The sequence below is a fragment of the Saccostrea cucullata genome, unplaced genomic scaffold, assembly GCF_032062105.1.
Source record: "Saccostrea cucullata isolate Sc308-1 unplaced genomic scaffold, CSIRO_AGI_Scuc_v1 ctg1435, whole genome shotgun sequence".
Classification (NCBI taxonomy): Eukaryota; Metazoa; Mollusca; class Bivalvia; order Ostreida; family Ostreidae; genus Saccostrea; species Saccostrea cuccullata.
Window position 1 is genome coordinate 50,550 of NW_026919480.1, and position 11,649 is coordinate 62,198.

Here is an 11,649-nt window from a genome sequence, read left to right on the forward strand (position 1 = left end):
GGAAAAAGAAAAGCAGAGAAAACTTTTGAGTTGAAATAATTTCATTTTTCCTCATGTATTTTTTAATATTCGTATCGAACGTTTATGATCATATTAAACAAAAATGTAACCAAAATTTCATTCGAAGTTGTACGTTATAATTCATGAATAAATATTTACATTTGTCCGAGAAAAAATTATAGATAGTTAATTTACTTTATTTCTACATAAATGCACGGGTTCATCAATATTAATAGGCGCGGTTAAAAAAAAAAACACGTGCAGGGGGAAACAAATAGCTAGACAGAAGCAGGGCTTGTAGCACGAGGATTGGCGAAATCAAGAGGAGGTAAATGTAAGGAATAACAGTCAGATTTTTCGATTTTATGACGATGATCAATCGATTGGCCTGCGTTTTATTCACGCAAGCCAATCGATTGTTCACATCATAAAATCGAAAAATAATACAGTTGCATGTATTCCTTAATTAAGACTCATATGAGAATACCCCCTTAAAATGAAAAAAATTATGAAAACTCTCATTATATTTAATGTCCCATTCGCGCATTCCTCACAGTCTTGATTCTCCTTTGCCTAGAGTTCATCTATGGTTATCCTTTAAACAGGGATAGGTCCTATTGTCCAATCTTTTCCAACAAGGCAAATCTCAGTAGATAGAAATTATTTCCGGCATTTCGAACCCTATTATCCAATAGGACCTACAGATGTTAAACGAGAAAAGCATGGGCTTAACAGTGACCAGTCGATTGGGGAAATGTGATTGTGCGCGAAAAGATGTCAAAGCCGGGCATGTTACAACGCACTTTGAAAAATTACGCACTTTGAAAATTTTTTTCAAAGTGCCTTAAATTTTGGGACCAAGTCAACGCACTTTGAAAAAATAAAACTTCTTTTCAAAGTGCGTTCATATGGACCATATTAACGCACTTTGAAAAACTGTGTATGGATTTGTCAATTCCTGCAAATCTTAGGTATGATAAATAATTGAACCTGTTTGATAATTCTTCTGTGAAGAGGTCACTTCAGGATGTGAAAGTGAGCGATTTAGATTTTTCCATACTTTGAAAATTCTTTCTCGCTTAAATGCTTTACTGTACTTAATTTTTTTCAAGTTTGCATGCATTTTATGTAAACATAAATTTATTGAAAGTTTTCAACGTCATACCAGTTATGTAAACACATATATTTGAGTGTAGCATAGGCATCAGTACCGGAAAGGGGGGTTACATGTAGGCAAATAAATATTTTGCAAAGATATACATAATATATACATGTATGCATTAAAAATTGGGGCTTACCTGTGGGTCAACTTTCAATTTGCTACCGACGGCTATGTACAATGTTTAAGAAAAAAAGAGTTTGGATGAGAAACCTTCTACTCGTCTTCTCCTTGTTCTCAATGAGGTTAAATGAGTTCATGTAAATTTAAAAAAAGTTTTTCGAAAGATATAAGTATTACAATTTGATTTCCTCCATCACTAAAATCTAAGTCTAGAATTTTTATTTTCATACATATCTTTTTTTCAAAGTGCGTTAAATGCCTCCATGGTAAAAAATGTTTATGTGCATTCTTAACGCACTTTGAAAAAATTTTTCAAAGTGCGTTGAGTGTGTCCAAAATTTAACGCACTTTGAAAAATTTTACGCACTTTGAGACAGAAATAAACAAGCAAAAAAAAGTAGGGAAATGGCATCAGCATGTTCCAGTGAAAGGAAAAACAACGTAAAAATCCAAAATGCAAATACGGTTTCTTTCAGATCTATTGTAAATGATTATGACCGTCTTCTGTATTTATCATAGTTTTTGTCGTAGTAAGTTGCCGATTAAAGAGGTGGCAGGATGAACAAGAATTCTAAAAGTATTTACCATTTTAACGATAGAACATTGTGTTTAGTTTGTCTATATAAAGCTACCAAACAACTTTCAAATCAATACATTTTTTATACGACAATCTCGTTTGAAACATTTATTAAGTACAGCACGAACGCAATCTTAAACCATGGTTTAAAGGCGAAATTAGAATACTCGCCTTTATTTTTATGGTGCTGAAATCATTCGCATTCGCTATAAAAAGTACTCGCGAAAAATAAGGAATCTACAATACATCGCTGCTGTAGAAACTAAGACGCCATAGCGTAAAACATTGCAATATTTGTGATGTCAAAATTTAATGCTATAATTAGATCAATATAATGTTGACATCTTTTTTATTAGCATTAGTGTTAATTTAATGGGAAATGTACTAATGCGCATGTATGCATGGGGTCTCTTCCGAGTTTGGCCAAAGCGACTTACATCAGCTGTTGTCACGTGACACGTTTAAAATTAGAAAAAGAAACATATAACGGATACAAATACCTTAAAAGTTTAACGATGTACGGATAATTGTTTTACAATGAAATTGATTGCGTTTTTTTTTTCAAGAAAAATTCCTTAACTCGAAAAATGCTGGAAGCAACTTCCCCATGCCTGGGAGTTATATAAAATTTAGGTGTCTTTTGAAAAATCTCGCGCATTTATACTATATGCATTGAAATAATGTAAAATTACAGGAAAAAAACCAACAGCGCACAACTTGCTCACATTACATATATTCAAATAGTAGGGGTAATACCTAAATGTGTATAAAATATATAATTCATAATTAAACGGATATCGTTTAGTTTATGAGATTTTCGAGGGGCTGTGCTTGTGATGTTAGTGCGTTACTCAGGCTTGGGCACTTCCCCTTTAGCGAGATCATCTCGCTAAATCGCAATTATCCCTCTCTAGCGGGAGAAAATACATCTAAGAAAACCTAGATTTGTACTCCGATTCAAACTGTAATCGTGTTAACTTCAGAAAAAGGAAAATCCGGAGGTATGTCAACCCATTCGATGAATATTTAGTGTCTCATCTCAATAAATTTGCTCCAAAATATTGCCTCTATTGCTGCAAATCATGGAAATTATAAAATGTTTATGAACTATAGCGTAGTCCTCCTACGGATGACCACAGGTGATTAAAAGTAGTAATTTTAACAATTTCGCATTTTTCCCCCTCTTATTTCGTATAGTTATGAAAAGTAATTCAAGGTTACATGTTTTTCACTTTCAACAGGCATGTTTCGGTGTTAATGAAAAGAAGGGTAAATGGTAACTGAAAAAAGTTCTAACTTACACCCCCTCTACCCGCACGAAATAGGATTTTCAGGTTTGGACAAAGGTCAAATTCTCCTCTTTTTTTGTCAAGTTTTTTTTCAGGTTGAATTCTTTTCACTTTGAACTTTTTCCCGTTTAACGACACAGGTGAATCCTGTTTTCCTGAATTTACAAGTTTACCATGTATCAACATTTGTACTAGGTCAATATTAGTTAGACTCAATATAGACCTTTTTTGTTAATTTGTTTTCAATATTCTATTAAAATAATTAATGGTTTATCAATATTCTATATACACATCTCAATTTATACTTGTTTTTTTTAATATAAATTCTCCAGGAACGTTACAACCCTGTTGTGATTTCATACTTCTTAGCTTCAACCAAAGATAAAATATTTTAGCAAATATGGATTTCTGAAGATCATTATTTTTAACGTTTGTACAAGAATGGGAATGGGGATACATATTTCATATGCTTAAAAAAAACATATATGACTGTAAATCTTGAAACCTTCGCCAAAAAAAGGCACGATTTACACGTTGATTTCAGACTCTTATTCTCACACGCAGCAGTGATTGTCTTAAATTACTAGCCAATATTGTCAGTTTTTTATAGTAAATTCACGCTTCAGTGCAGCTTTCTCCCGGATTTTCGATACGCACGAGATTTTTGATTATTTTATAATGAAAACAACAAAATACCCGTTTATGGTAATGCTTTTCTTCCGGTAAAGAGGGATAATCGCGCTTTAGCAATGGTCTCGCTAAAGGGGACGTGTTCCGAACCTGTTAATGTATAAATATGCATGACCGTGGATTATTTGACATACACGTTATCAATTTAATAAGATACGATGTATTGATAAATACAATGTACCTTCCAAAATATGACTCAATTTTAGATCACGCTTATCAAGGTCTCCCGTTTCAGACAGAAGATCTTATAGTAATTCTACTGTTTTTTTTCTTATTATTATTTTTCTCCGAATCTTGTCGGCAAGATTTCTCAGAGATGGCTTGACGGATTTTCCTGAAATTTTCAGGGATGACAGAGAATAAAAATAGCCCGAGTATTTTTTTCCTTTTTTTTTAAATTCACTTGCGGCCGTCAGATATTTCCGATTTCAAAAATATTTTATCCGACTGAGATCTCAGAAACGAAAAAAAATTAAGACAGCATACTTACAGTGATGATAGATCTTTATAAGAACGAAAATCCATTTGGGTTAAGATTGTTCACCGTTACTTCCGGTCGTCACAGAAAGTGATCATAAATATTGAAAATTTTAACTTTTTTTGGAATCTTTTTTGCTAATAAATGCATTTTTGGCAAGAGCTGTATTTTGTGCATTGAGAGAGTTATCTCCCTGCGTAGTATAAAAAGAATAGAACATCACCGCTAGGTGAAATGCATTTTTGGCATGAGCTGTATTTTGTGCATTGAGAGAGTTATCTCCCTGCGTAGTATAAAAAGAATAGAACATCACCGCTAGGTGGCAGTGCAATAGGTCACAAAGTTTGTAAACAGAAGCTGAAGTTCTACGGTAGTAGAAAATTAGCGATTTAATGTTTTCATCCACGTGAGTGGTTTATCTAGTTTATGTGCTGATTCGTTAGATGTACTGAGGGGTTTTAATCCATCGTTTGTGTCCAGCCAGGTCTAAAAAACGGATAGCGTGGGTTGAGCTGTGAACGGTGGAGATTGGCGCGGACTGGCCATCAACAGACTTGCTCCATGAACAGCATTCTTGCTCCAATGGAACCAGTAAATAATGCATGTAGGTAGACTATTTAGGAAAAGAACAAACAATTCTATTCATGAAAGACCGTGTTCTTTCTGGGCGTTTTTAATTCAGTGTTTTTGGTAGGAAAGTAAGTTTTCTGTCTCAGTGTCTGTGCTAAAATTATCCTCGATGCTGATTGGTCAATATGTAAGGGAAGCGCCATGCCAGATGTTTTGGTCGTAGGTGATTCACACGTGCAAAGATTATCAACTTTCATTTCGTATTGTGATAAAAAATTTGATATAGCAGACTGCGACGTCTTGTGTTATGGAATACCAGGAGGATGTATAAAAAATTCACGACATATTGAAAGAATCGAAGTTTTTATAAAGACGCATAAACCGAAAGGTGTTGTGGTACACTTGGGTGGGAATGATATAGACTCGAAAGATGTGACACTTGATGAAGTAAATACAATAATTTTGCGATATGTGGCAATTTTGAACTTATTGGCAAACAGATATTCTCTGGAAATAATAGTGTGTCAATTATTATTCCGTCAAAAAACAAGACATTTAACAGTTCGTGATTACAACAGTTTTGTGATTGCTGCTAACAAAATCCTGAAGAAGGAATTGTCCAAATATTCGAACTTAAAGTACTGGATTTTAAAAGGATTAAAAAAACAGTCAGATTGAGATATACAAACAGGATGGTGTGCATTTAAACGAAACTGTTGGCTATCCTAAATATTATAGGAACATTCGAGGTGCAATTCTGCATACTCTGACGTTAGTATAGTGAGCAGATGAATATTATTAATAATTATAATACTTGTATATATATTATAATGCATGTGTATTTTTATGTAAATGTTAATTATATTTGTGACACATTGCACTCAAGATTTCAAATCAATATGGTAATTTTTGTTGCCTATAAATTTGTATGATGAAAAATTTTAATGCATGAAGACATGTTTTACAGATTAAGTAGCAGTACACGCCTATAACAGTTTTGGTATTGATCAATCAAAGACCAGAATTTGAAGGAATATTTGAAGGTACTGACAGTGGTGTTAATCCTGTTACATTATTTGTTTAACTGTTGGCCTCTCGGTTATCAATAAGAAATATCAGGAATAACCTTTAATATTATGGTAAGTTGTGCTGAGTTATGCTGTCAATTTTGAAAATTGAAACCTGTTTGGGAACTAAATCCTGTTAAGGATTTTGTAACAATGGTTGCGTACTTATCCTGATAAGGTTGAAAAATCATTCCTGTTAAGGAATTTTAACAATCAATCAAGTGACTTTATTTCTCCGGCAGAGGATGAAAGTAATCGGTATTAGATGCAATTGTATTCCTGTTAAGGAATTCTAAATTTATTTATTATATGCGTGACCTGTTAAGGAACATTACATGCAATAATGAATTAAATGCATCCTGTTAAGGATGAGAGTTTCTTAAGAATCTCCTTAATGGAATTGGCAATGGTAATTGCAAGTTCTTTTTTGCATTTGATGTTAGTCAATGCTAAATATCTTAAAGTACGTTAGTACAGGTACTGTAATAAAGAATTATTCATTTTAGCTATCAAGATGCCGCAGCCATCACGAAAGAGAAGGAGGCTAGACGATACGACTAGACAGGAAGTTTCAGACCTGATGTCACAAATGCTTCAAACTATGGTGCCGAACATTGTCGAAATGGTTACGCAGAAATTAAAAGGAGAGATGTCTCAACCACAAACAGAGCAAGGACCTACCAGCGTAAGCAGCGTTGATGGACATCAAACAATAAATGTGGAAGCAACAGTCCATCAAGAGGAATCTACTCAACAAAGTACTAGCACTGTAGAAGTCTTACCAAGTCAACCGTTGACTACCAGTGCACAAGGTAACACATTAAACACAACTGGTCCTTTACATTCAGGTCGTCCCTTGGGACAAAGTGTGGATAAGAAATTAAAGGCAAAAATTTGGGCAGAAGAATATGTTCAACTTGGTGCGCTTTTGCTCAAAAACCCTTATTCAAAATTGGAGGCAGTACAAGGGGAAAATAATGAGATAACCTTTCAACATAAAGAACAAAAGTTTTACATAAAATCAATTACGCAATGGATAAATGCTTTTCACATTTTTGTGTCTATTTACTGTGAGAAATTTCCTAATCAGTCTTCAAACATGATGAAGTACATGGCAATCGTCCAGAAATTGAATGCAGATGTTGGAGAAAAGGCTGCGTTGCATTATGACGAGCAATTTCGGCTATGGAGAGCTGATAACCCAACCTTTATGCCCTGGCAGCAGATCAACCAGGAACTCCATGCTGAGGCACTGCAACTTGGCCTAAAAACCAAAATTCAGACTTTGGAGAAATCATCAAAATCTAACAACTCCTATTTTCAGCAGTCCGGAAACAAACAACAGCCCTTTCGTGCCAAATCACTGGAGAAAGGCCCCTGTTTCAGCTTCAACAACAATGCAGGGAAATGTCTCAGACCAAACTGTGAGTTCCCCCATGTATGCCTTAGATGCCAAGGACAACACCACAAAAGAATATGTACCTTCTCAAGTGAAAGCAAACCAAGCTCAGTTAAATCCTTGCAAGCAAGCGGAAGCACGGTCATCCAAGCAGCAACCAAGACTAAGAAATAAGGATCAAGATGTAGTCACGCCAATAAAAGTTGAAGTGTTGAATTTATGGCTAGAAGGTTATGAAGAAAGCAAACTACAGTATTTGGTTGATGGGTTTACGTTTGGATTTCGCATTCCATTTAATGGCAATAGAACCTTTCGTTATAGTGATAATCTCAAGTCAGCTCGAGAAAACTTGGAAATTTTGCAGGAAAAAATTCAAAAAGAAATTGACACAAATAGGGTCGGAGGCCCTTTTCACATTGATAATATTCCATTTGAAGCATTACAAATTTCTCCATTGGGTCTAGTCCCTAAACAGAAACCTGGGGAGTATAGGGTTATTCATCACCTCTCCTTTCCTGAAGGATCATCAATTAATGATGGAATTGATAGAGAACATTCAGCAGTATCGTATCAAACTATTGATGATGCAGTTAAATTGATTAAACAATTTGGAAAGGGAGCTTTATTGTCTAAAACGGATATTGAACATGGCTATAAAAATATTCCTATTCACCCATCTGACCATGAATTATTGGGGTTTGCCATTGGGAAAGACATATATTTTGATAAAACACTTCCCATGGGATTAAGTTTTGCATGCAATCTTTTTGAAAAATTTTCAACAGCTTTGCATTGGATCGTAACTAACAAATTAAAGATTTCTGGATGTGTACACATGTTGGATGATTTTTTATTGGTAGGACCACCCTCCTATCCTGTTTGTGAGAAACAATTATGCATACTTCTTCAGACATTTGAGCATATTGGTGTTCCAATGAAACAAGATAAAACAGTTTTTCCAACGACCATTATCACATTTCTTGGATTGGAATTGGATACAGTTAACATGCTTATACGTCTCCCAAAAGAAAAGCTTTCTAAGATACGTCAGGAAATTTCAAAAGCAAAGTGTCGAAAAAAGATGACGTTACAGGAAATTCAATCATTGATTGGGTTATTAAATTTTGCCTGTGCAGTTGTTACACCAGGAAGAACATTCCTCCGCCGGCTTATTGATTTGACCAAAGGATTAAAGAAGCCACACCATAGACGAAGAATAACAAAAGATGCAAGAGCAGATTTAGAGGCATGGTCATTGTTTATTGAACACTTTAATGGTTCATCATTCTTTCTGGAGGATAAACTTCAAACATCAGAAACACTGCAATTGTATACTGATGCTAGTGGCTTAGGACATGGAGGGGTGTTTGGAAAACAATGGTTTTATGGAGAGTGGACGACTGAATGGACTGATCATCATATATCTGTAAAAGAACTTTTTCCAATTGTTGTGTCTGTTCATTTATGGGGAAATCAAATGGCAAATAAGAGAATCTGTTTCTTTTCAGATAATATGGCAGTGGTGCACGTTATAAATAAACAAAGTGCTAAGGACCAGTTTATTATGAAATTATTGCGTCGTCTTATTGTTCAGTGTTTACAATTCAATATTCTATTTTATGCTAAACATGTGCCAGGAGTCAAAAACATTTTAAGTGACAAGTTATCTCGATTGCAGATTCAACAGTTCCAAGAACTAGCCCCACACATGGACAAGTCACCGTGGAAAGTCCCTGCAGAAATCTACAAAATCTAAAAGAGGTGTCACAGTTCTTGATGGACAATGCTCTTACAAATGGGACACGTAATTCATACCAAAGAGCAAAGCTGGCATATGAGGAATTCTTGGAAGTCCATTTTCCTGGAACAGTAACATTTCCTATTCATGTAGAGCATTTAGTGTTGTTTATATCAAATTGTTATCAAAAAGGTCTCGCACCTCAAACTGTTTGTACATATTTGTCTGCATTAGCACATTTTAGTAAAATGAAAGGTCATGTTGACCCTACGCAAAATTTTGTGATAAAACGAACAATTCAGGGTTTTCAAAAATTGAAATCCAGGGCAGATGTCAGAATGCCTATCACCCCGTCTATCTTACAAAAGTTAGTAAATTCTCTGTATTTATGTACATCTTCATTTTATGAGAAATGTTTGTTTAAAGCAATGTTTTTACTAGCGTTTCATGCATTCTTGCGCATTGGCGAAATCACGAGCACAACCAAGTCTTCTACCGTCCTACCATTAGCAGCTATACAATTGGAAAAATATCCAAATGCCAAACCAAAAGAAATGACATTAACATTAACAAACTTCAAGCATCATCAAGGCAAGCCCCCTGTGACATTTCAAATTGCCGCAGACACTGAAAAACCAGAAACTTGTGCAGTGCTAGCAATGTTTGATTATTTGCATGTGAGAGGTGAGGAGGATGGGCCTCTTTTCATGCTTAGGGATCATTCGCCTATTACACGCCATATGTTCAATGAACAGTTGAAAATTTCTCTTACATTTTTGGGTTATGATACGAAAATTTATAAAGGTCATTCTTTTAGAATTGGTGCTGCATCATGGGCTAAATCAAAAGGAGTTTCTGATGACCAGATTCAGCTACTAGGAAGATGGAAATCAGAAGCGTTCAGAAGATATATTCGAATTCCTTTATTAAAGCTATAACAATAAGCTTTATTATGGTAAACAATGCAGAGTAAATACGAGTTAGTAAATGATTACATTGTTTCTTCTGTACCAATTCTTAGATTAATGAAAAACTAGGCAAGAATGTAAATAACTTTTTCGTAAAGATTGATGACTTTTACATTAAGAAAACTGGTAATTTATACTGAATTTGTAAATTTATTTAGTGTACATGAACTTATGTACAAATGTTGTTTCTGAATATGTACAAGTTGGATATGAGGACAGGGGCCTTTATCCAAAGTTTCACATTGAGTTATTGAATAGAAATATTGCTAAATTGCATATGTTGGCAAACCCTTTTTAAAATGTCTGGTTGAATATAAGAACAAAATTTTAGCTTATATATATATTGGTACATTGTATAATGTTTCGAAGTTAAAAGGCAAAAAACAAAAGTGTTGTTACACACATGATGTTTGTAGAAGAATGGTTCAACATGGTATGAAGATAGGAGCCAAGTTTCACTGTACATGTTTGACTAATTATGATGTTGGATATGAGGTCAGGGGCCTTTATCCAAAGTAAAATTTTTTAATAATTACAAGGTTGGATTGAAGACAGGGGCTTCATCCAATGCACTTGTAATTTCAGATGGGTTAATAAGAATAATAAACAGTATGAAGACAATGACAGTAATATTAAGTTACATGTATATAAATCATTAAGTTTAGTTTTTGATTGTTGATTGTCGAATTTCTTATTTTTGAAAAGAGCATGTTTTATATTGTGTCATTTGGTATCTTGTGCGTGTTCTAGTCAAATTTTTCTTATTTTGCTAATCTCGCCCTGTTGCCCACAAAACTATTGGGTGGGGGGTATTACTAATCAGTCATACTTATTAGTAATACTTTGGCTGTTTTATTGGTCCCCACCTTTGATTTTGCAATAATCATTGAACTAGTCAGATGTTCCTCAGAGTGTATATATTGTAAAGTTTTACAAAGTACATTAAGTTGATTTTGCTTATGGAGTGTTATTAACTTTTCTTACAATTAGTATTATACTGCATTAGTAGTTTCGTCATTATGTTAATAAATGACCTTTTTCAATTCAAATTGTGTTTATCTCTTTGCTGTTAATCAAATGAAGCTAATAGTTTTGCTTGGGCGAGATGACAAAAAATCACATTTATGTTAATAAATGCATTTTTGGCATGAGCTGTATTTTGTGCATTGAGAGAGTTATCTCCCTGCGTAGTATAAAAAGAATAGAACATCACCGCTAGGTGAAATGCATTTTTGGCATGAGCTGTATTTTGTGCATTGAGAGAGTTATCTCCCTGCGTAGTATAAAAAGAATAGAACATCACCGCTAGGTGGCAGTGCAATAGGTCACAAAGTTTGTAAACAGAAGCTGAAGTTCTACGGTAGTAGAAAATTAGCGATTTGATGTTTTCACCCGCCACCCTCCCAAACCTGGAAATTTGTTTTGTGTTGGCTGTTTTATTGGTCCCCACCTTTGATTTTGCAATAATCATTGAACTAGTCAGATGTTCCTCTGAGTGTATATATTGTAAAGTTTTACAAAGTACATTAAGTTGATTTTGCTTATGGAGTGTTATTAACTTTTCTTACAATTAGTATTATACTGCATTAGT

The 11,649-nt window shown here is 34.4% G+C and overlaps 1 protein-coding gene across 7 annotated transcripts; it reads left to right on the forward strand.

Moving 5' to 3' along the window:
• The first annotated feature begins 4,472 nt into the window (after positions 1-4,472).
• On the forward strand, positions 4,473-11,110 carry LOC134232478 (uncharacterized). Of its 7 annotated transcripts, none has more exons than XM_062714457.1 (4): positions 4,473-4,920; positions 5,854-5,929; positions 6,460-6,765; positions 9,031-11,110. In XM_062714457.1, exons 3-4 carry the CDS (start codon positions 6,468-6,470, stop codon positions 10,026-10,028), a joined length of 1,296 nt encoding a protein of 431 aa, XP_062570441.1. In that variant the 5' UTR covers positions 4,473-4,920; positions 5,854-5,929; positions 6,460-6,467; the 3' UTR covers positions 10,029-11,110. The 7 variants fall into 7 exon arrangements, 6 of the variants coding, with proteins under 6 accessions (XP_062570441.1, XP_062570426.1, XP_062570460.1 ...); XM_062714467.1 differs by lacking the exon at positions 4,473-4,920 and adding an exon at positions 4,927-5,666; XM_062714449.1 differs by lacking the exon at positions 4,473-4,920 and adding an exon at positions 4,927-5,657.
• The last annotated feature ends 539 nt before the right edge of the window (positions 11,111-11,649 follow it).

What these genes read in the sequence shown, in the direction of transcription:
- LOC134232478 (XM_062714442.1), top strand. Translation starts at nt 4,878, where the DNA reads ATGAACAGCATTCTTGCTCCAATGGAACCAGTAAATAATGCAT. An exon ending in GGAACCAGTAAATAATGCAT is followed by an intron (nt 4,921 to 6,459) that starts GTAGGTAGACTA and finishes TATTCATTTTAG; the next exon opens with CTATCAAGATGCCGCAGCCA. An exon ending in GTTGACTACCAGTGCACAAG is followed by an intron (nt 6,766 to 9,030) that starts GTAACACATTAA and finishes TCTCGATTGCAG; the next exon opens with ATTCAACAGTTCCAAGAACT.